Here is a 26,261-nt window from a genome sequence, read left to right on the forward strand (position 1 = left end):
TTGACACCTCTTAAATCACACCTTCTGTCACAGATAGGTTGTTTTTCATCAGGCACTGTGGTTTCTGGCAAATCCAATTAGAGGCACAAGATGAGGCAGAAGAAAAGTCAGTGTTGATCCTTCTGTTTCAATCCAGTAGCTGGTGTAATAGTCCATCAAATACTGCATACACTTATAGTTTGTTTCATGATTCAATTCTTTCCTATATATACAATATTAGAAAGCTCTTGTTATTTTGTTAGTAATATAACTCCAGGGTGTCTAACATTATTATCAATAAAGTAACGCTGCCATTGCGTGTACAAATACCAATTTGAAACATCTTAATCCATATGTATAATGTGGGCGATCACACACATCCATCCATCCATTTTCTGAACCGCTTATTCTCAAGCGGGTCGCGGTAGTGTTGGAGCCTATCCCAGCTAACTTTGGGCAGGAGGTGGGGTAAACTGGTTGCCAGCCAATAGAAACAAACAACCATTCGCACTCACATTCACACCTACGGACAATTTTAGAGTATTCAATTAACCTACCATGCATGTTTTGGGGATGTGGGAGGAAACCCACGCAGGCACGGGGAGAACGTGCAAACTCCACACAGGCGAGGCCGGGATTTGAACCCCGGTCCTCATAACTGTGAGGCAGATGTGCTAACCAGTCGTCCACCGTGACGCCTGATCAAACACATAACGAGTAAAAAATAAATAAATCAGCAAGTGTGTTTTTCCTGGTCTTATAGCGTGTGATGTATTTAAGATGACCAACTCAGCCAGTGCACCATTATAATGATATCTGTCGCAGTACCAAGTACTGTACCATGGGCATCCAGACTTGCCAAAAAATACAAGGAAGAAGAAAGTGTAACAGTAGAAACAATAAAACAAGCCAGGCTAACACTTAGCTTGTCTGGTAACTACTTTTGTCCGGTAACTACTTTTGTCCTTGTAAATTCTATTGTGACACAAACACGCCACACAACCAGGTGCTCCTTTATTTGTGTCCGGCAAGGCCCAACTCCAGGTTGACCACACATACAAAGATTTGCCATCGTAAATATTGACCAGGTTTAGTAATTATGATCGTCGGCCTTGAATGTTTGCCCAGCGTCACACTTGTCTTAACGCAACCCACACCACAGGATAGAAGCTCTCAACAGTCTTTTAGAAACATCGGATAATCGGAAGGGAAGAAAAAAAAATGCTCAAATACAGCCCGATTATTGGTGTGTTATTGATCAGCCAATTAGTGCACTCCATTTTGCCTCAATTGATTCAAGGTGTGATTTATTAACAATCAATTCACATAATCAACCAAAGTCTCAATAATATCGATAACCATGTCAAAGAAACACTCGCTGGCCACAACATTAGGTACACCCAAATGCAGTCCATTAGTTCTCATACGGTTTGAGGCCAGCATCTGTCTCTTTGGCATCGAGTCAATTTCAGCACACAACTTTCTTACAAGCGTCCACAAATTGCTGAGCACGCAGGAGGGGGGGATTAACACAGCAGCCATCTCGCTCTTAGCTCTGCATAAGCGTTTATTTGATAAGCAAACAACGGCGTGATGTTGGTGTGCCACAGGAGGTAAAACTCCTTGCGTTGACCCTTTGTTTGATTTCACCTCTGCTGCAGTGGCAACTCCTTTCTCCTTGGCTGCATCTGCTTGCTCCTGAGGGGTCGCTACACTAGAGGTCACCCTGAGCCAGGCTGCATAGGAATGAGGGACTCAAGCGCCCGGCCCTGCTGCAGTGGTATATCCACCCTCTAATCAAATACATCACTTCTCATTTCACCATGACAACCAACCAACAGAATGACATTTGTCATCATTTTATTTACATACACATACATGCATTTCACTTGTTACTGTACCATGAAAACTCAAATTTCAAATACTTTTTTTTAGTCAAATACTATTACATTTTAGTCCATGTTGTCCCCACAATGTACAATTCACACATTTGATGTATGTTAAAAGGATCCAAACAAGGAACCATTGATAACTATTAATTTTTTTTTTTTTGCCTTCCAGTTTAAACAGGAAGGCACTCCAGAGACCCATTTATAATCAAGCCATTCAAAGTTACGTTTTCCATAATATGTCCCCTGTTAAGTAGTGAAACCATGTGATTTCTCCAAGACAATCACTGAAATAATGTACTGATTTATAATAGAAAAATCTGTACATGAATTCCCTGCTATATCGCTGCTCACCTATCGTGGTCCCACTATATCGCAGATTATTCTAGTCAACATACTTTTTAATGTATATTGAAATAGGTTTTCAATGTGTTTTAAAAGTGTGTTAAAATACATTTTAATGTGATTACAGTGTGCCGGAGGGGTATTTTAAGGCTTAAACTATAAAGCAAATATTTTTTAAATTTCTATATTATTGTTATTACATATTTTCGGAGCATTTTATGCTTGCAAAGTTTGTTTAAATGTGCTTAAAAAGTGTCGTTTAATAAGTTTTAATGTGTTTAATCTGTTTTAGAGGTGTAAGGCTGTGTAGGAAGTGTTTTTGGAAGTGTTTCTATGGTCTATCTATATTGCAAACTTTCACCTATTGCAGGTGGGTCTGGAATGTAACACTTTCAATGAACATGGGAATCACTGTATAATTATTATTAACTGATTATTACAAGATTAAAAGTATTAATCCGTCTAGCCATCTATTTTTCCATTTACAAAAGTGCTTGTCGAGAATAATTTTTGGCTGTGTTCAAATTAAACACTCATTAAAAAAAAAGGATACATTTCTTACAGTGGAACCCAAATGCAGCCAACGCTACGTGGCACCTGATTGGTCCTCATGGCACGGAACAAGCAACATCCTCTTTGGTTGGACAGCAGATGGCAGCGCATGCCAACCAGGAAGCGGTCCTGCCTGCCACACTTACATCATCATCAGCAGCAGCAGCAGCAGCAGCAGGAGGAGGAGGAGCTCCTCTGAGTCTTGAGTTTCTGCAACAGGGATGAACTGAACAGAAACAACATCCTGACACAAAACTAAAAAACATTTCTGCATGTCGGTTAGTGCGATGATGCCCAGTTGAGAGACGACGCGGGCACCAGGAGGAGGACGAGAGAGATGGCGTCACTGCACCGCTACAGAGACTCTTCTCGTGACATTGCCAATGTGATGCAGAAGCTGCAAGGTAGGCGTTAATTGCTTACTCACAGCGCTCCTCTGTCTCACCACTTGCGGCACGTTTGGAGGTGACCTGCTTCATTGCCGTGACACAGCAGAAAAGCAAAGATGCTGACTCGAAATGCACCTCATTTTCTGCACTGATTTTTGTTGTTGTTGCTCATCGACAAATATGCGTTTTATTTTAGGCATGAGGACTGAATATTTTGCGGTGATATTCAGGCATACCCTGACTCACAGTCAGTCACTATCTTTAGTTTTGCATCAGCTACAGTGGAAGGTCAACTTTTGTACACTTTTGGCTGATATCATGGCAAAACGGATAAAAATGAAGGCTGTTTGTGAATTTGAAATTGAGTATATGACAGATTGTGCACACCTTTACTCTTGTGTGGAAGCCTGACTCATATATTGGACTGCAATGTGTTGTCACATTAATTTATCTTATGTTCATAGCAGGAACATTTAAACTCAAACACTGCATATTGAAAATATAAGCAAACGAAACCACATATTTCAAAACTTAAAAAGTGACCTATAACAATGTAACTGGAAAAAAAAATACAATTATTTAAAAAAATATAATGTAATTATGGAAAGAAATATGATAGTCACCTTTTAATAAAATCATAGGCCAAATCATTTTTTGACTAAAATAAATTTTCTTTTGGACTTAACGAAATTAGCACTCTTGATTGTTTGATTGATTGTTACATATTGGAATTCCCACGGATATGATGGAATCTCCTAAGTGTAACACGTGTTCATTTTGTGATTGTTGACTACCAAGTTAGTGTAATTTCAACACAATTTGTAATCATGTGAAGTGATGAAGTTTGTTCGGGCTCAAAACACCTTTAACGTCATACATGTGTAAAGAGAAGTAACAACTCAGTGATACTGTCACCCAGTGGCATTTTACAGGTATTGCTTGAATTCATGTAAAATACATGCATGGGATTGTTTGAGGCGGCACGGTGGCCGACTGGTTAGAGCGTCAGCCTCACAGTTCTGAGGACCCGGGTTCAATCCCCGGCCCCGCCTGTGTGGAGTTTGCATGTTCTCCCCGTGCCTGCGTGGGTTTTCTCCGGGCACTCCGGTTTCCTCCCACATCCCAAAAACATGCATTAATTGGAGACTCTAAATTGCCTGTGAGTGCGAATGGTTGTTTGTTTGTATGTGCCCTGCGATTGGCTGGCAATTAGTTCAGAGTGTACCCTACCTCCTGCCGGATGACAGCTGGGATAGGCTCCAGCACGCTCGCGACCCTAGTGAGGAGAAGCGGCTCAGAAAATGGATGGATGGGATTGTTTGAAGTCCAAGTATTGTTTGACTTTTGAGGCATATTTTGACAGAAAATTGGTTTAGCTTGAATCATACTTTTTTGTTTTGTTTTACTTCACGAGAATCTATTTGAGAGCCTCCAATGCTTAGTAGAATCTCTCCATGTGTCCGATCAGATTTGATGACGCAAAATGAGCAGTCAGGTGATGCAGGAGCTGAGATCCAACATGGCGGCTCCCAATGGGGCTTGTAAGGCGCCAGTTGTGCTGTGTCAGAGCTTCGAACAGCACCGGCAGCCACGAATGTCTGTTCCGACGTGTGCGGGTGCACACTTTGCATCTCCCGTATTGATTTCTTCTAATTTTAGGGGCTTTCCGCTTCCCGTTGTCTTCAAAGACAAGGGAGATACTTTGATTAAGATGCTAAGTGCAAATGAAACAGCCTCACGCACAGCATAGCAGTGGTGCGAAACTGTTGCATTATTTATGTGGACGTGTAACAGCACCTCCTCCCTTCACCAAAATGCGCCCTAATTTATCAAGTCTTTTCTGTCTGTTTACAGTACAGTCTTCAACCACATGGGATCCTCATTTAAAGTCTTCAAGGCAATAAATTACATACATTGTAAATAATTCAGCACAATGAGTTTGGCTTGTTCGCAAAAATGTCTTGCATAATTAGCCTCTTTGCTCAGAGACACATGTCAAAGTCTTACGGCTTTTTAATTTATGTCCGTCATGCCTCCAGTGATGTCATGACTGTTATTACTTTATGTTATTGTGTCTATGAGGGTACATATTAAGACTAATAGCCTACACTCACCCGCCCCTTTATTAGGTACATCTGCACTTTCATGTCTGCTGGATGTTCCGTGTCTCATTTTTCATTCAATGTTAGTGAATGGCAAAATGTCACTCTTGTCACACAAAAACTCAGGAACATTAACGATAGAGGGTTATATCGTACGGTAGCGCCGAACCAAAATACAGTTCTAGCGTGTGAGGTTACTAGGAATCGAATTACTGGGAACCGGTTCTTTACGATTCCAATCAAGTGGGGTAACTATATAGTTAAATATACCTCTGTGACAGTGTCAATAGAAAACATAATGATATTTTTCTTCTACAGTTTTTATGTTGGATCTCATTAGATTGTGCAGTTGTGGCTAATGTTGTACAGTATGTTCAATGTGCATATCGCTGGTGATGGGCAGAATCCTTGCATCTCCAACTTTTCGGAACCAAAACAAATGGCCTGTTTGCTGAGCTGTAAATATTGCAGTGTCAAAGAGAGCAGGCCATTTTCAAAACTGTAAATTGGTCAATAATTTGTAAAAAAAAAAATAACAGACCCACGTAGCTACTGACCAATTGTAAAGACTTGTGAAAAAATATAAAATGGACCAAATTTTAGGTTTTCGCCTGACAGTGACGATACGTAATAGAAATGAATCTTTTGATGTGATGATTTTCTCATCAATCAAGACGCGCCATCTAAAATCAAAGATGCAAACATGGAACAGTTCCTAGCAGGCACGGAGTAGAACGATAATGTCACATCATTAGTGTCACGATTTGATGTTTGCATGCCCACTTTGACACCGTTAACAGAGTCATGCCTTTGTTTTTAAATCAGGTCATGTTGTTTTAATTACATGTGTTGCTAGGGATACCTTGCACAGTCAAATGTCATATCACCTGAGAGTTCTTTTGTGTCATGTAACACACTTTAAGACTGCTTAGATGTCCAAACGTTCCTCCTCCAGTAATGTGGATGGGTTCTGTCTTGCCAGTGTTCCACATATCAGCAGCAGTTGGCATAAAATGAGCAATATACTCCCCTAGGTGTTAATTCTGGAAGCGTTTTACAATTATGCTATGCAACATGAAAACAATCGAAACTTTTGTCCCATTTTTAGAGCCCTCCCCCCCCACCTCTACACACACACACAAACACACACACACATACATGCACACAGAGCCTGCTTTCTCCCTTCAACTGTCTCTTTTGCTGTACCTCTCTGCACTGAAACACAGCAATTAGTGACACCATATGGCAGAGAACGGCGAGGCCACTTTGAACACCTCCCAGCCTGAACTCCTCCATATGCTGAGGAATTTGCCTGTTTTGTGTGTCTTTTGTTCATGGGAGAAAGAAAAAAAAAAGACCCACCGTTTCTCGTTTTTTCAATTTCTCGCCTGTTTTCTCTCCCCGTGGGTGGTGGAGGCGTTCAATTTCCGCCGCTAGCTCTAAGTCATGTCTGCCTGCCTGCCCATCAGGCAGATAAAGTTTCCTCCAGTCCAATTTAGCTGCTAGTAAAGAACGTCTTTCGGTCTATTCAGGCTGTGGCGGCTTGTTGTGTGAAGGAGATTGACTGTTTGCGTAAATTCTGCAGTGTTGAGAGCTGCTGGCAAAAAGGCAGAGGAGGAGGAGGAGGGGCGGGGCAAAGGCCTGAGCACATCTGTAAGCTATTTCAAGAACAATGACAATAGTAGCACTGCAAGATTTGGAGAAGACCTCTGCCAAGGCCAAACAAAGAAAATTTTGAGTAGCACCACATTTTACACCTTCATACCTACTTCTTGCATTTGCTGGAGCACTTGTCCTCATTAGGGTTGCGGATGAGCTGGAGCCTATCCCAGCTGACTTTGGGCGAGACGCAGGATACACCCTGGACTGGTCTCCAGTCCATTGCAATTCCACATATTGACAAACAACCATTCCCAATCACATTCACAGCTATGAACAATTTAGAGTCCTAAATAAACTTAATATGCATGTTTTTGGAAGGTGAAAAGGGGCCGGCGTACTCAGAGAAACCCATAGTTGAATAGCTTGTGTAGTACATATAAGGCTCTTAAACAATTGGAGAATGCCCAGTCAGATACATCGCGGTTATCTACGGCAATGCATTTGTAGTTTGTCCTTTGCCGTTTGGCCGATAGAATTCATGTACAGTATTTCAATTGGCTCACACCGAGGGCTCCTGCCGGGCCCATTTTATACCCCCAATTAAGTTTTTTTGCCTGATAATAGGGTTATAAAAGAAGTAATTCACCCACACCCACAGTTCAAATTTCTGCCTTTGTTCATGTCCAGCCTGTGTAAGGTTTTGTTAAGTATTACTTTTTGCATAATCCTGCTAACACACAACAATGAAAACATAACCCCCTGGGCGCAGTTATAATATAACAACAAGAAAATGAGGCAGAGAAAGAAAGCCTCTCCCCGCCAAATTCTTAAGCCTCTGATTGCCGATGGAACTGGCACAGACTCCACCGATTGGCACGCGGCCAGGGTGCCATCCGGTTGCCAGGGGCTATACGACGCTTCGGCCGTAGCCATCGAAGGGGCGAGCAGACGGTCACCTTGAGCCGTGCTAGCCCGGCCCGGTTGTTTTCGGGACATTGCCTATTTATCGCCACACGGCTTCACACGCAGGCGGCGACACAAACAACCAAAATGTCTGTGATGCCTCTTTTAGGCCTTGATTGTTCTGCTGGGAGTGAGGCGTTTAGCCGAGCGGTTCGACACATACGCGGTGAGGCTTCAAGGTCGGCAGCACATTCAAATGAACCCATGTAGCCTTGGACCTGTGGTGCTGTGATAAGACCCATGTCGCTGATTGTCACGTTGCCTTTTCTTTCCTTTCTTTTAAATTGTCACCTTGTAGCATTTTATTTCCACAAGATTTTATACTAGGTCTACAAATTTCTACATTATACTTTACATGAATGGTAAACATTGCTGGTGTTACAGTAGAAAAATAGTGTTCCACAAGGCTCGATACTAGATCAACTGTATGTAAATTTAAAAGTAAAAAATTACTTGGCGTTCCAGTACTTAGTTGTTTTATTAGATTGTTTATTATATTTATGGCCTAGAAGTGTTTTTCATACAAATATATACTGCAATTATGACATAACCAATAAGTTAGCATTGGTTAGTGATAGACCACAGCGCGTTCCGACTTGAGGTTGCGTCGCGGTTGTAGGATCGGAACGCCATCATAAACCGAGGACCCCCTGTAGTGGGTTAATTGCCATTGAATTGGTGATTTTTGGTGGCAAATAACTTCCAATTTAACCTGTTTGGCCCTCAGTTGTTTTAAGAGGAAGCTTGTGAAGTCACTATGACAAAGTCAAAAACCAACTTGAAACAAACCACATCAAGTCTTACCTTTTTTATCTGATTATAAATATCTAAAACCGCTTATGAAATGCCCATATCAGTACAAATAAAAGGTGCAGAAACTAAGCTTTAATTTCATAATTTTTCACCGTTACAGTCCACTTGCATTGGGGCCAAGTGATGCAGTAATTAACATACAACACCGTAGGAACGGAAATCCGTCGTACACCGAGGACCCATTTGTGATACATTGACTGTTTGTTAACATTTGCCTGGTTCCTTGATTGCATGATTGCATGATTCTCATGTCGGGTTCTTATTCTATCATTACACTTTCCTTTTTTGCCATCAATGGTGCACCTCTGTGGTGGCGTCACAAAAACCACACAAAGCAAAACAGGTTAAGGTTGAACTCCTGGGACGTTTGACTTTGGGGGTTCCACTATCCCGTATTAAAGCAGTAACATGATATCAACATGGATTCCTTTTACCTCCACTAAAAAGCTCATTGGCCTTGTCTGATCCACATTCTGTTTTGGCATGTGTGATCCCATTGTGTGGAATCCAATGGTGTGTCTCACTGACATGCTGCTTGTCAGATCGTAATCTTTCCGAGCCCGACAGCCTTTCAAGGCTGGAGTCACAAGAACGCGTCACTCGCGACACCACACGCACACACACACACACACACACACACACACGCACACAATCTGAACAAGGTGTCAGCTTCCTCTAAAAGTCACATCCACCCAAAATGTCAAATTGTTGCTATTCAGTAAAAAAAAAAAAATATAAACAAATATATATTAAAATCCATTTTCTCATGACACTTTGACTAAGTGCTCTCAAGTCCGGCGATTGTAAGTGCCACCTTCTGACTAATTTCTGAGAATTTATCTTAAAGCAACAATATATATGTAATTGTAGTACTTTTTTCAGCTACAATTTGTTGTAATTTGACAGCCTCAGGAGACTGACAAGCTCTCACTGCTAGAGCACCCTAGGGTCACCAACTGTACTTTGGTGAACTTTATTATTGGACAATGTATATCACAAATCCTGTAATTTTGCAATTTTTGTAAGTGCACTTCACAATTTCCACCAAGTGTGGTTCCTGAAGACAATTTGGTGCAAGTTGCCGTTGATCTGTCCCCAGGAGGTAAAATGACATCTCGGGGGCCACACTGATGGAGTGATACAGTTCCCCCGTGAATTTCTTTTCTCTCTGAGACGTTGCGTGTCAGATGGGGGCACCAGATCGTTTGGATAAAGGTTACGGCACAATGTGCTTGCAAGATAGCATCCGGACACCCCGTCTCGTGACCCACATTCAGCCCCTCTCTCCCTAATACTTTGACTCACACACTCGCTCTTATCTTTCCCGCCCAGGCACCTCCATCCCCTTTTTTTATTTTTTGACTGTCACCGTGTGATTGGATGGTAGAAAATTTGGCCACTGGCGTTCTATTGAGCAAGTTTTTTAAATAGAGGTGGTGCCCTGACCTCTGAGCTGGCCAGATAACATTGCGATTCCGGCAGACGTGACTTTGTGAGTGAGAAAGTCATTCCTAGTCTTCAGGAGCCACCTTTAAATCACTCATTCTATTACTTTACAGTGCTGTGCGAAGGTCCTAGGCCATTATTTGTTTTTGGAAATAACTTTGTCACAGCTGTAATTTTGACAATTAAAAGTCGTACAGTTTGAAAGATTAATCAAAACGACAAAAAAGCTTTGTTGAGGGTTGGTGAATAGGTCAAGGAGCAATCGATTTTACAGCTTTAAAAAAAATAAAACAATACTAGTGTCCACTGCAAGATTAAACAATTAAACTACAGAAAAGTAAGAGGACGTCAAAATTAAAAATGGATTGTGCAACGAATGCTTCTCTGCTTGTGCTACAATCATATAGATGGTTCCAGAAAAGGACAAACACTTTAGTTTATTTGCATCTCAATGAAGATTCGTTGGTATGAATTGACAATTCTGCAGGGATTTCTTACTTTTTTCCATATTGTATTTGGTTAGGAATTGGCAACAGGTGCACATTTTCCGTCACTAAAGGGTGTCCTCGGAGTTCCATTCCCGAGGTGGTGACGTAACCCGTACGTACAGTACATAAGTTGAAACGTAACTGAGCGTGACTTCTTGTGTCACGTGACCACATATTCTTATGATGCGAGCAGTTCATAAGCTTGAAACGTCGTCGTATGTCTGGTCGTAAACTGAGGACCCTGTGTGCATAGTATAATAATGGAAAGTGAAATAGTTTGTTCTGGGGTCAAACTGTCGCCCTCATAAACAATTAACTGTACAGGCAATGTTTTCACATTCTCTAATTGTCGTGTAGTCAAACTAAATACAACAAAAATAAAGTAAAAACTACTCACTTTAAAAGAGGGAATAAAAAGGTTTCATTTCTCATGCATTCCAAAACAAAAGTAGATAAAAACACAACTTGAATAGCACTCAGTAATTAATAAATATATTGTTTTTACAAAATTTCTTTATAGTAAACCTAGATGAAGATTCAGTACATAGAAAATGCAGTACAGAATTTGGGATTTTAACCCTAAAAAGCACTTTGTTTAGGATATGAAAGTCATTTTTAATGCATTTTACTAAGACAAATGGCAGCTCCAGTGTCATAGATGACTGGATGTAGCTGGATTTAATTATTTAAAAAAAAGAAAATCTCTTTCATGGTAACCGAATTTACCGCAGCGGCCGCAGTGATTCAGTTAACGCTGCTGACGCCGGTGCTTTCGCCGGTGCTTTCGCTTACTTAGTGGTCCCTGTAATGTGTGCTGGGCCACTAGCTGAACCTGGATAAAGAGCTTAGACTGTCTGACCCAGTCACACACACACACACACACACACACACACACACACACGCGCACACACACACACAGACACACACACACACACACACTCACTCACTCACTCACTCCATTACATTCATAGAGAGAGCGACACGAGCCGCAAAATATTTTTTTTTACAGCTCCAGTAAATTGAGTCCCTAATGCTCTCAGTGCTGAATCCTCATGCTTTATTTCAGCGACACAGCTCTGTGTAGATTCAAATGATGATTTTTCACAGCTATGTGTGTGCTGCAGGTGTCAAAATTTGGTAAATGACTCGGTCGTTAGACAGGATTTCATGAACATTTGGACATGATTTCTCAGTGACTTCTCAGCACATCTGCTGGTGAAAAGGGAATGCCGGTTCTTGTTTTAATAATCACTTTTACTTGTGTGTATGTCCCCCCCCGCCCCAACTCTTCTCACCCTCTTTAATGTGTGTGTGATGATTGCTGAAATGCAATTAGCCATGCTAATGGGCTTCCTTTTGGATTTCCTCCTCTTGCAATTCCATGTTGGGGGCACAAATGAAGTGGGATGATGAGTGTTGCGACTGAATGGGCTGAGTTTTTTTTTTTCCATGACAGTTTGTGCTTTAAGAGCTCCGGCAGGAAGCGCAGAGAAGAGCCTTTTTCTTTTAAATGAGACATTGTAGAGTTGAAAGAGAAGAGCCGGAATGTTGAGGCGAGCATAAAGACGGCAAGCGGAGAGCTGAAAAATGCCCCACAGTCCGTGTAATCACTTTGTACAGTGGATAACAAACATGTGCGCGGCTCCCCATTTAGTGCGTGATAGCTTTAATGGGCACGTGGCATTAATGTTCCACTGGAGAGGAAGATGCATTAGCACCACACGGAGGCTCTTGTGTCGCTTTGTTTTGTTCTAGTGACACTCTGCCACTGTGATTATGACCACAGCCATTCAACACCGGCTTCATCTCTGAGTCACTTTACACGACCATGACCGTAGATCAGTGTTTTCCAGCTTTTACAGAGCCGAGTCACATATTTTACATTTGTTAATAAAAAAAAATGTCATGGCACACCACAAAAGAAAAATGTCATAAAAAGTAGGGATGCATTGATAGCAGTGTCTCAATACTACGACACCGGACACCAGCATGTCATATACGTACTATACTATTTTATCCTCCCTAAGGCGTGCAGTTTGGCAGATAGCAAACAGTTTTTCAAAAAGTGAGCGTGTGCAGTAGAGTAAAACTAACTCATGCATGTCGTGTATTTAAGCAAACACACAGCTTCGTCTTAAATTTATGCTAAAGTGCTAAAGTGAAGGCAGCACCTGTACAATATAATAACAAAAACACAATATTTATAATTTATTTATTTATTGTTTTTATTTATTTATTGTATTTTATAATCAATCTTATGTACAGCACTTTGTTGTAGCTGTTTGAATGTTTTTAAATGTCCGCTAGCTTAATGCTAACACATAATGCGAAACGCTATAGACGGGCTAACAAATAGCATTGTATAATAATATACACTTTTAAATAATGAATATTCGAAAACAAATGGCGCCGACATCTGAGATAATGTGGTTGCACAAGTGTGCACACCCTCTTATAACTGCAGATGTAGCTGTGTTCAGAATTCATCAATCACATTCAAACTCATGTTAAATGAGTCAGCACACACCTGACACCATTTACCATACAGGTTATGGGTCACAATGGTGGAAAAAGTTTTGAAATGATTTATCTTCACCAAAGCATCGTGTTATTGAAACACCTGGGAACCTTTTCAAATTGTGAAAAAAAGACAATGTACTAGGTTTAAGGCTAGGGAACCAGTTTTGTAGAAATATAAATAATTTATCCTGTTCTGCTTTGTGCTCCTATTTTGTAAGCATTGCAAGCCCTTTAGGTGGCGCTGTGCCCCTGATGAGATTGAATAAGAGGCTTTTGCTGCTAAGAATTCCAATCCAAACATCCTCTGGGTGGAATGATAACAATGTGAGCAGAAGCTACAGTATTCCCCCTTCTAGGATTCCTTTTGTGTTTCTTTTTAATAGCCGAAAAGAGGCTGTTCCTCTAGTCCTCACGAAGCCTCGTTACCCTGCAGACAGAACTGCACTGACCCACGTTGAACCCCCGCAACCTCGGAGAAGGGCTCCACTATTTGCCCGGCTGTCCATTAGGGATCCAGAACCAGTAAACCAGCTGAGCTTCTAACCTGGTTCAATCCTACTCCCCACTTTTCTCCCATTAGAACAACAGCACAACACTCCAGAGGGCTGCAGCCTGCAGGCCTCTGTTGGTTTATTCCAATGTAGTACACTAGAAGGGGAACGTGATTGTGTGTGTGTGTGTGTGTGTGTGTATGTGTGTGCATGCCTTCTCATAGTTCTCTTTCTGCTCCCACAGTGACGCCTAACAAGTCCAAGACCTAGTTCAGATTTTATCTCGAGGTTGTTTTTCTTATCAGTTCATCTCTTCGGGGAGGCCGTCTGCTAGATTCTTGTGAACTGGAACCGTTCTCTGTCAAAATATGCAACGTTTTAAGAGGCAGCCGTTTAGTTGATTCGCCCTTTCTAGTTGTATGGTTTGTAAAGGATAAGGATCACATCAAATGAATGAATCACGCACTCTCACGAAGGGGCTTCAGCACCCTGGACAGCGCATTTACGGCTCAGTGCTCATGTGACATTCCATCACCGCTTGCTTGGTCGCCTTGAACAGAAGCAACATGTGAAGGCTTATTAGCCAGTGTAGCTTGTGTATTATACTGTATAGACACTACATATATATACTGTATTATGTAGTGTGTATTATTTAAATGGACCTTTGATCAACCTAAGCATGATTTTATTTAATTTTTTGTAAAAAAACGTTAAAGGCGAGTGAGTGGTTAACAAATCCACCACACAGTTCTGAGGTTGGGGGTTCTAATCCGGGCTCAGGTCTTCCTGTGTGGAGTTTGCATGTTCTCCCTGTGCCTGCACGTGTTTTTCTCCGGGTGCTTTCTCCCAAAAAGATACATGTTAGGTTCACTGAAGACTAAGTTATGCTTAGGTGAGATTGTAAATGGTTGTCTATGCTTGTCTATATTTGGTAAAGTCAGCTGGGATAGGCTCCAGGACACGAGAGACCCTAATGAGGATAAGAAAATGGATGTTACATAATGAAATAAATATACAGTATACATAAAATATCAGATAATAGTAAAATAACCCGAAAAGGCAACCAAAGTAGTAGGAATAATGCAAATCTACACAACTACAGTGCAAAAATGAACTTGCTCGAAAACTAGAAATACAATAACATAATATTAAGACCGTTTAATAAACTATACTTTTCTCTCCTCTAATACCTGGACAGGGACACATGCTATAAATAATATGTCATATAGAGGGAGAGGTAAAAAAAAAAAAAAGACAGCGGCAGTGTAAACCGGCAGAGGTTCTGATAATCAGCCGACAGATAGCAGATGACAGCTGCTACTGGTTATTGATGACTTTCATAATTAAAATGCCTTGCATGTGGGGGGCAGGAGTGAGCTTGGGGGGGTCACCCAAAAGAACAAAAGGAGGAAAAATCACACAAGTGATAAATGGTCTTTCATCTTTAAGTCTGATATAAGACCCACTGCGACCTGCATGAATATTGCTTTTCCAGCCTCTTGAATGGGAGATATCAAAGAGGAGCTTTTATGCTTTGATATTGCATCACAATGCTTGCGCGTGTGTGAGTGTGGGTGTGGGTCAAATAAGGGAGTAACATACTCAGGGAGGTCACAAGCTAAGTCAGAGGATGTAAGTGTCAGGCAGAAGTCACTGAAGAGATCATTGAAAGAAATGATGGGTATCAGAGTGCTGCTGTTGGTGATGAGATTAGTTGAAGGTACAGTGGTTACTTTGTTTTATTAAATTTTTTTTAGAATGCAACCTAGAAAATTGACAGTTGACCTGTAAATTGTTTAGATTTGGACAAAATGTCAGAAATAATGCAAATAATCGGTTGCAGGGTCAAATTGTCACATCGTAAAACCTTTATTGACTCTACATTAAAAAAAACAAAAAACTGTACATACTCTAACTGTACATATATAAAAAACACCTTGGTTTTGTCATATGAGTGTCCAGAAAAGGCCCCTCTCATAGCTACTTCTGTTTGACCCAGTTTTGTATCCACTTTGTCCATATTTGGCTAAGACCGCCCCCTTTCCTCTGATTGGTTGCCTCTGTGTAGAAGACCCACTTGTGAGAGCACGCGCGTTAGTTACATTGACAGCGCTGGCTCGGAGCAGAAAGGGAAAGCGGAGATCTTCGCTAGTGACATAGATAAGTTCAAGAAATTCCAATCACCTGATTTCAGGCCTCTTGGCAGAAAAACATCTAGAAGTAATGCTTAGACGATTTTAATTCATATTTCACATGTTTACTGACAATACTGACCATAGAGACAATATTACATCCCAAATACTAGAAAAAGTTTCCTCCCACATTCCCAAAACATGCATGGTAGTTTTTTGGAAGACTCTTACTTGTCTGTAGGTTTGAATATGAGTGTGAATGCTTGTTTATCTATATCCGCCCTGTGATTGACTGGCGACTAGTCCAGGGTGTAGTACGCCTTTTCACCCAAAGTCAGCTCGGATAGACTCCAGTCCCAGTGGGTCGTTGCGGAGCTTTTCCACGTCGTGACAACGAGGCGCTCTAAAGGGGCCATGCCAGCGCGAGGCCCCTGTCCACACCCTGGCTGTCACGTCACACTTTTTTCTTTAAAGATGCATTTCTCCTCTAAATCTTGAATTAGGGCCTTTAGGGTTCCACTGTATGTATCGGTATATGTATACATGTATAGTATGTATACAGTATCTTTTGTTCTGTAAGTGGCTCTTTTGTTTCTCCTTAGCCTGGTCTCCCCAGGAAAAACACTGCATGTGAGGAGCGGATGAAAGACAGACTTGAGTGGAAAATCAGACAGCAGAAGCGTCCTGGTGCTCGCGCGCTCCCCTGCAGGCTGTGTGCACAAGCAAGCTGCCAGCCCGCGAGCACCGCATGCCGTCTGCGTGGACGAGAAAGCAAGCGACGGCTTCTTGTTGCGAGGGAATTCCTGCACTTTTTGCTGCCATTGTGAGCAGCGTGTGTGTGCGCGCATCCCATCCGGCTCAGCGGTGCCCTTCAACGCTGCCGTGACATCACGCCTTCCCGTGCCTTCTGATTGGCCGTGCGGTGGAGGGAAGGCCATGCTTGGTACCGACAGTGGGAAATGAGGAGGGAGGGGCTGAGGTGTTGTGAGTGTGAGAGAGGCACTAAGCAAGAAAGATTGATGCTGAGGCAAGCCGGCACTGCACTGCACACACACACACTTTTTCCACACTCCTGATCTGCTTAGCAGGCAGGAAAAACACTCTTACTGCAGGACAGGAGGACATTTAGGTAAAGAATCAGCCTCAAAGCAACAGTTTCAAAGGAGCTCCTGGCTCCCAGAAGAGTTAACAGCAAGGGCAGGAGCAAGGGCAAGGTGAGGCCACCCTTATTTTTTGGGGGTGGATGTCCTCCCGACTACCCCATGAGAGGCCCAGTCCGGGCTACGACATGGCGAGACGAGTGGAGGGCGACACCTCCCCGAAAAAGAACATACCGTTCAACCTTGTGACAGGCTTCTACCTCTACCTCCGTGGTGAGTGTGTGTGTGTCCCAGAGAAAAGACTTTACGATTACTGTAATTCTTCAATATGAAGTGCTGTATTTTTATGAAACCTCTTAAATTGATGTTGGCTGGTCTGTTCACATTGTGAGCACATTTCTTTATTAATTCAAATCCATTGTGGTGACAAGATCCTAGAAGAAGAAAAAAAAAAAAAAAAAGAAATCACCGCTGTCCAAATACTTCTGGAACTGTATGCGTGAGTGTTTGTGGGTTAATGTGGCTCTTAAGTCTTCCCGTGGGGAAGATATTTGTTCAGCTGTGGGTTGTATTCACATACATTTAAAGGGGGGTGCAGCAGGAGCTCCAATCTGTAAGGACTTATGAGATGGCAGGGCAGCAGGTTCAAGAGCCACTGTGGGCTACACAGATATGTTAATTAGAAAGAGTTGCTGGAGAGGTGCCACTTTTCAGCGTGGATACTGTTGGAGGTTCCCTTAAGCAAGGCAGTGAACCCCCAAAAATGCACAATTATGCGATATCAATTTTGTGTGTAGCGACGCAGATTTGATTGTGCAAGAGTATGTTGCAAAAATGAAATGCAAAAAACAAAAAAAGCTTTTAATCTTAAATTTGATTGGATTTCCTCTAACACTATATCATCTGATGTTTAGATGTTGATTGTCATGTTAAATGTTATACAAGTCATAACATAAAGTCGTAGTACAGTGGTGCCTTGAAATACGAGTTGAATTTGTTCCGTGGCGGTGTTTATATCTTAAAACACCTTTATCTCAAATCGTCTTTCCCTGTTGAAATGAATGGAAATGCAAGTAATCTGTTCCACCCCACCCTCCCAAAAAAAACACCAAAATTTATGTTTTTAATGTATTGTTTCATATAAAAAATTGCACCCAACTGTATAGTACTGTACTGTACTGTATAACTGTATAAGTACTGTATAACATTTGCCATCCACATAACCTGCAACCAAGAAAAATGCGAATACAAAACACGACTTTACCTAATGTATTGTCCTTCATTGTTCTTCTGTGGGGTCTATTGGCAGTTGGCAAACCAGCTTAATGGTCCAATTACTGCCACCAACTGGTATTGTCCTTCCGCTGCAAGGAAACCAATGTGAATTGATGGTGGATGTTGTGAAGTTTGCTGCCGCCATCTAGCGGTGGGGGTCTGAAGTGAACTGCTATCTCAAATTTTTGCTCCTATCTCAAGACTAATTGGATAAGCGACAGCGCGTACCTTGAAAATGTCAAGATACTTGTATCTCTCGGCGGCACTTCTTTTGTACAGTCAACAAAAAGAAGTCAAACATTGAAAACACACTAATTGACGATGGAGTTTTATAGTTTTGAATGTGAGCCTTTTCTTCACTAAACAGTCTGTGTTCTGGCTACTATTTTCGGGTGTCATGTAAAAAAAAAGGACACAAAAGGTTTTGAGTAACTTTAGCATAAAAATCTTCAGAATTGTTAAACTTCAGTCATTAGAATTTTCCAGTCTCTTATTACCATTAATTTCCATGGGGTGTCTACCTTGGCCTTGTATATATGAGTGTGTCTGCAGAACCCACAGCAGTTAAACTAAGCCTAAATTTTATCAAGATGTAATGACATTTTAAAGAAAATACCCTTGATATTTATCGATTAGTTTGCCCACAGGGGCAAACCATTTTGTGGACAACATGTCCAACGTGAGTTTGTACATCCACTTCCACCAATTTGCAGAGACGCTTTGTTACTACAGCAACCGCAGCCGCTAGGACAACAAAGCAGACCTTAATGATATTTCATTAAGATAAGAGACGGGCCGCCGTTGATGAGACTAATGATACAGACCAATGCTGCCTGAGAAGCTAATCAAGTGTGTTAAAATGCCGCTCGCAAGCTTGCTTGCTGACGTTGCCTTTTTCCCTTTGTACATATTGAATGGATGCATGCCAATGGGAGCTCAAAGTCACCTCATCCCACGGGCTGACTGCGCCACACACACGGGCACCAATGTTCCCCCCGTCATGTGTGTTCTTTCTTTAAGGTGGCTGAAATCATTCTCATTTCCCCTCCGATATTACCACATATCAATTTTTGATCAGATCGAGAGGAATTCATCCAGCAGAGACCTACTCACTGGCTCGTTTGGCTTTGCCCATCTGTATTATGAATGAAAAACTATAAAAACACACACACACACACACACACACCTGACTGCCCGCTGTACTCGGTGACCCACTAACCAACTTGAGTTTAATCAAATTTTGTCAGAGCATTCATTAAAGTGGAGGAACTCCCCGTCCTCACGCTGATGACATCTCAAGGATATTGCAGCGTGGCGCATGCGAGAAACATTGTCGCACGAGTCAGCAACTCAAACTTCATTAGACTCATGCAGGCTCTGACTATTGTTTGTGTGAATGTATGTTGTTTGTATAACCATATGCTGTAGGTATTTACATGTGCACATAGAAAGGATGAATGAACTTTTTGTACGGTAAAGGGGAAAACAAATGAAAGAATTAACAATTTACTGATAATCTTTGTGATAATTGTTGTATAATTGTTCGATGAGTTAAAAATGGCATAAAATATAGAATAAAGCATATTTTCCCACCAATATTTATTCTTTTTTTTTTGTCTCCCAGCGATTAATTTTACAATCTAATATTTTGAGCAAATTTGTACGCAAGTCTAGCCTTACCAGCAACCTATGCTAAGACAGTAGAAAAGTCAAAATTCCAGTAAATATTTTTATAGAAAACATTTCGAGGCCATATTTAAAACAACCACAGAACTTTTCCTTGAAGTCCGTCAGCTTAATGCGAACTCATAATGGGAAACGCATATGACGGGCTAACAAATAGCGTGATCATGCATTAAGCGGTGGATATTTGAACACAAAGGTGCAGCAACACATGTAGCCAGACGATATAAAAATACTCACAGGCCTATGTTCACGATCCTCTGCGAAAAGACTAATATTACCGCGGTTACCGAGTCACTTAGTTGTGAATCTTCTTCGTTTGTGTCTGCATGACAGTATTTTACTGCCCCCCGGTGTCTGAGTCACGCACACCACCAGAAGGAGCTGCAATGAATTAATTATGATGGACAAACTTAATTAGTCTTTTATTACTATTTTCCTTACTAAAAATCACGTTTAAAACTTTGGCACTGTATATCAATCAAACTGGAAATAATAATAAGAAATGAGCGATGATCTTGATTTCATTAAACACAGCATACTTTTTGTGACATTTTTGTTTGGTGGTGTGCCAAACTCCCATTTAAATGTCAAGTTTGCGCCTGCTTTAAAGGTGTGATTTGACGCCACAGCTACAAAAAAGTGATTGATACCAATAGAAAATTGTATTTCCATCTCCTTTTTGTTTATGGCCATTGGTGACACTGCGCGTTCTGATTTTCAGACGAGCAGGAGGCTGTGCAGAAGAGGACGTTCACCAAATGGATCAACTCCCACTTGGCCAAGGTAAGATTGCATTTGATTCCCACTGCGAGCCACACAGCCTGCATTGTTGCCGCTCCCCGCCGTCTCCTTCCTCCTCCACTTCAATCCAACTGGCCATTCTTTTCCGTCCTCCGTGCGCTCTGACATTTGCTCCATTTTCAAAACACATTGCTGAGCCGGTCATGGGACCAGCTAAGACCACACACACACACCGACACACACCTCTTGTTGTTTTCATTCTCTCACTCTCGTTTAGCTGCAAGCAAGGCTTTTACGCTTATTCTAATTACCACTTTCACATTACAGCAATTAACACAGTAGACGTCTTTGTTCCTGCAAGCTAACATCCGTCATTTAAGTCTCGATAACCTACCGCCTCTCCTTACCAATTTAGATGCTTCTGGATAGGAGTTTCTATCTTAATAAGCTTGGACAAACTGTAACTCTCACTCAGCATCTGCACCTGATGCAACCGCATACTAAGGGGGGCTTTCTTACGGGTGTGTAATTGTTTTATTATACAACATTTATCTGCTTAGTGCTCGAGCAGTGGGTCAAAAATGTGCGGACAAGGTAAATATGTCACACTGCAATACAATTAAGTATTCTTTCCTATTTGTCTCAGGCAGCTGTGGAGACCTTGAGCCGTGGCGACGCGGTGCAGAAAATTCATTTGAAAAGCCCCCCGTGGGGAATAAACCTTGACGTAATACGAAATCTCACGGTTCGGGATCGCGCCAGCGGAAAATTATCTGCAGCCATATATATAGAAACTGCTTGAATTTTTAATGAGACAAAAGGTAAACACATGGTTTATTTATTATATACAGATTTGGGGTATTTTTGAGTAGAGCTGTGGTCTCATGGACTTTACACATACAGAGGCGTATGGTGGTTTTAGTTGACAGATTAGAAAGTGTGGTGCAAAAAACAAAACAAAAAGCATGCCCTGTAATTACCAATAATGTGCAATCAATAGACAATAGACCATCCACAACAATAGGCATACCTGCACAAGAGCTGAACGCAGAAAAGTACAGACCTCCATCGAGGTTGATCCATCCATCCATCCATTTTGTGTACAGTGGAATAAAACGGACTCCGTTGTAACAAATATCGGATAAAACGGACTGTCGGGACTGAACAAAGTATCCAAAAATAGTTTCCATTTGTCACTTAAACTGCGTTGACAAACTCCAGAATTGACCACTGTTGTGTGCTGGTGCTGTGGCGGAGTGCAGGCAGAAGATGGGACTGACGTATTTCCGGGTGACAGATATACAGTATGACTAGTTCCAATTCCAAAAGAAGTGCCTATGTGGCAGCCATGTTGAATGGGGGGCATTGACGTGGTGGCCATGTCATTATGGTTAAATCTATTGTGTTTTGTGCATAGAGCACGCAGCGCAGAGAGATAGATAGAGAGGTATGGCGGCAGTGTTAACTGAGGAATACAAAACACAAGTCTCGGGAGTCTGGAACATGCTATTTTTGGTACAGCCAACCACGAGTGTCAAAGTCGTTGTTGTTGGCCACGTTGTTGGTATGGTTCCCCTCAGAGGGCCGTATTGACTGTGAAACCACATGAATGTTTAATTTCCTCATCATATACCTGCAGGGTACCTGCACCAAGAGTCCTTCCAAGTGGGCGTGTCATGCTAGCCATCCCACTTCTGACACCATTTGTCACTGTCACATAACAGTGTCTCTCAGGCACCTAATGTACCTAATGTTGTGGCTGGCATCAATCACAGTTGCATCCAAAGCATATGTCTCCCTCACTGGTTGATTACATTGGTTGCTCTCTCCTGGTGTAACCATGGAAATACTGATTGCTCATGAACAATTTCATAAAAAACCCCGACGAGCAGCAAGAGAAGGTCAATGGAGGTCTTATAATGAGGAGATGCATTCCCCCCGCCCCCCTAGAAAGTTCCTGGAAACGTCATTTAGTTGTAAAAGTATTTGAGTAGAAGAAAAGTATGCACAATGAGAGAGACAGAGGAGCTTTAACAGTTGGTTTAACTCGGATCTCTGAGGGATAGATCATGCCCTTGGCTATGCAGATGATTATGCCGCTACCAGTTATCACAGGTCTTTAATTCAGCGCCTAAAGCTATGTGATTAATCGTTAGGTGAGTCCCCCTTCCACCTCCCTTTTTTTTTTCCAGCTCCACAGGTATAACAAAAGACCTCTCAGTGTGTGAGAACCACAAATTCACAAAGATGATTAATGAGTCTTATTACACTTTGCAGTTCACCAGATTAAGTTAAGACACTCACAGGTCACATTATTAGGTACGCTTGCCAGTAAATTCAACTCAATTCACAACAAGCAGCAGTCTGGCAGATAGTGAATTTAAAAAAATAAAGAGAGAGAGAGAGAGAAAGAGAGAGAGACTTCAAGTTGTTTATTGTCTCCCAGTTGAAGTTTACTGTCAAACTAAACATAAAACAAAGAGAATGACGTGTATTTAAAACAACCACATAGCTCTGCCATATTAAAGTCTGTTTTGCCTAATGCTAACAAATATAGATGGGCTAACGAATAGCATCGGTGTCGCTGTGTTATAACGAGAGTTGAGCAACAAATGTAGGCAGATATTGTCACAATACTTATTACTCAAAGGCATATATTATATCCTCTGTGAAGAAAAGCTGTTTAATTATTTATTTATTTATTTTTTACATTATATCTAATTTTGTCATTACTCTGTTTTTATGTATATACTATAGAGTGTTGTTTTTCTTATTATAAACGCATTGCAAAAATATTTTTTTTTGGGGGGGATGGAACATATTAATGGCATTTCCATTCATATCAATGGGAAAAAGATGATTTAAGATTTAAGAAGTGTTTTAAGTTATGTGAGTGGTCATGGAATTATACTCGTATCGCAAGGCCCCACTGCACTGCATAATGTAGTTTATATTAATAAATACATCCATAGAAATTTCATTTTTTATTGTAAATTTTTTTCGCTTTTCATCCAAGTTTCAAGTATTAAGCAGCCCTCTGCATGGCCCCGGAGTGACATTTGGGGAGGGTGTGGGGGAGAGAATCCAACGAGTGGGCTTCCAAGTTTGCGTTCTGGCAAATCCCCTCTGAGACGGTTAAAGCTTAATTACCGAGTGGCCGGTGCGAGCGGCAGAGGTCTCTTCGTCACTCAGGCGTTTCCTGGGTAAACAGCTTCAATACATTAAAGTGTTCTCTCAGATTACACAGCCAAGTGAAGCTCCCTATCTGGAAAGTGTTTGGGCGTGGGGGCTTGGGGTTATGGTGTTTAATTAGCCTCGCAAATATACGCGTTTAAGCAAGCACCAGCCTCGTTAGGTACAGTGGGAGTCCATTTCTGTTCCTCAAGGTACAAGCTCCACTAATGTAACCCACAGGACTAATTACGGGAAGGTGACATTTCCATGTCCAGAAAGGAATAGGTTTGTTCTGAAGTTGTCAAAGTAAAGTCTCAAGGTCATTAATACAGTATCTTTGAGTGGTACCATCCACCATTCTCCAGCTATTGTATGCCTTTTTTTGGTATTGTTTTATACTTTTTTGTTCTGCTGGAGGTTCACATGTGTGGAGGTGTAAAGCAAGATTATGCAAAAAAAAAAAAAAAAATGCAAAAACAACAACTACCTGGTCCAAGAACCCATTATAATTGGCCTTGGCAGAGGTGCGCATCCCCACAGGGTGCCCCTCAGATTTAGGCCCAAATAGTAGTAATGATGCATACATTCAGCCAATTCTTTGTTAGAACCTGCAGTCATCTCATCTCAATGGAGAAAACAAATATATGGATATTTTTATGCACTATAATTAGTAGAGAAATATTACTAAGAAACTAACTCACTACTTTGAAATTTTGCCAAAATATGATATGAATGGGACAGTCAGAAAAAGTAGTCAGATTAGGCACAGAATAAAATGTACTGTAATTAGTAGAAATACTTCTAACAGTCACTGATGGTGTAGTGGTTCAAGTAGCCGTTGCTTAAAAGGTTATAACACCTGGACATTGATGCTATTGGTTAGCCCATCTATGGTGTCTCCCATAATGTGTTCACATTAAACTAGCAGCTAAGTGATTTTATGTGATTTCTTTAAATACAAAACTTGTTTAGTTTGACAGTGAACTTCAACTGGGAGGGACTGAATTTTAAGATACCAAATACAGTTCCCTGCCCTATCAATGTCCACATTAGGTTACTTTAGATTATTATTATGTTTTGATTCCCTACATCTCACCACTGTTGATCTTTGAGAATCCTCCGAGTGGAGTGTTTCAGGGGAATCAAACAAGAACCCGTAGTCAAGAGACATGCACGTCCCCTTGCCCGTCCGCACACAATCAATTATGGCACCAGACACTCATGTGTAATTAGCTCATTAAGACCCTTGATTTATTTATTTTTTTCTTCTTCTTCTTAGCTCACATGGCTCAGCAATGGAAATGGATATTGCTTCTTATTTTTGTAATTATCCCCAAATACCCTCATTAGCCTCAGGATCACCAAGCACAAAAAAGTAAATTGAACTTCAATTAGCCCACGGGGGTGATTTCACCCTTTCTACTTCTGTGGTGTCTTTTCGGAGGAGACACACATGCTTTTCTGTGTATTTTAATAACCAAAGCCATGAAATGACATTAGAAGAAAAAAAAGCCTTAACTGTGTTGGACTAATTAATTTTTTAGCACATGTGAGGTTTGAGGTGTCATTTTTTTCCCCCCACTCTGTCCTCTCTCATCTGTCTCGCTGCCGCTCTTTTTTTCCTGCTCAATTATACCCCTCTTGCACATCCACTTGATGGGCACGCACGCACACGTCTTTCCTCTCCTCTTTCTCGCTCAGTCCTTTCCCTGGCTAATCTCCCTGTGAATGGTTGGCTCGTCTGAGCCTCACCCCCCACCCCCCAAAGCACTCCCCCCCTGCATGTGACTGTACTCTAAGAGAAATCCTTGATGTGGCGTCGGCGAAAAACAGAGATATGTGGATTTTTTTCCTCCCCAGTCTGCGAGGTTAGCGAGGGAGTCAATGAGAAGGGGATCCGGTTTGACATCATCAGCATATTTTAGGATTTGAAGACCCCACTCAGAGCCCGCTGAGCCCCTCACTGGCTCTACTTATCACACACATACGCCACATTGGGGAAGAAAAAATGATTTCCAAGTACATTTGTAGGAGGATTTCCTGTTGAAATGAATGTCTTCTAATGTAGTGGTTGGACTTTTTACCACTCATCCGGCATATTAGCCTTAAAAAAACAGCTTTTGTTCAGAGTTTTATGTACTTTCTGAAAGCCCTTCGGAGCTGAAATCGAGCTTCCTGCTGCCTTGTGGACTCAAACTATTTTCTGCTTATTTATCGAATGCAACCGCTAAATAAGCCACCATGTAGCCAAGGAAAATGTGGTGAAACTGTTATTATACTGCATGCTTTTACTTTGAACGTCTGATTTTTGACAGGATTTGTTACCCAAGTGTTGCCTAGCAGACGGGGAGGGTTATTGCCTTGAGTTGTTAATAGAAGCTTGCGTTGTGGAATACACCTTGCCGTCTGTTGAACCCTTTTTACACAGTGCTTTGGATGAATGCACATTGATTCTGGAAAATGTGTTTTATTTTTTTTTTCCTACAAAAACTAGGAGAAAATTTAGATGAAAAGAAATTTGTTGAAAACCAAATTGTACAAAAACTAGGGTATACAAAAACCACGGTTCCTCTC

General features: G+C 41.4%; 1 protein-coding gene across 12 annotated transcripts in view; it reads left to right on the forward strand.

Moving 5' to 3' along the window:
• Positions 1 to 2,977: 2,977 nt before the first annotated feature.
• syne1a (spectrin repeat containing, nuclear envelope 1a) overlaps positions 2,978 to 26,261 on the forward strand; it is a 139,239-nt gene continuing 115,955 nt past the window's right edge. For 6 of the 12 annotated variants that reach the window (XM_061754102.1, XM_061754109.1, XM_061754103.1 and 3 more), the window contains exons 1-2: positions 16,740 to 17,084; positions 20,494 to 20,555. In XM_061754102.1, the coding sequence (XP_061610086.1) occupies positions 16,955 to 17,084; positions 20,494 to 20,555 (192 nt within the window). In that variant the 5' untranslated portion in view covers positions 16,740 to 16,954. Of the gene's footprint in view, positions 3,170 to 16,732; positions 17,085 to 20,493; positions 20,556 to 26,261 lie in introns of those variants that run through there. The other 6 variants (XM_061754106.1, XM_061754114.1, XM_061754107.1 and 3 more) reach the window with 5 other exon arrangements.

Source organism: Phyllopteryx taeniolatus, chromosome 18, assembly GCF_024500385.1.
Source record: "Phyllopteryx taeniolatus isolate TA_2022b chromosome 18, UOR_Ptae_1.2, whole genome shotgun sequence".
Lineage (NCBI taxonomy): Eukaryota > Metazoa > Chordata > Actinopteri > Syngnathiformes > Syngnathidae > Phyllopteryx > Phyllopteryx taeniolatus.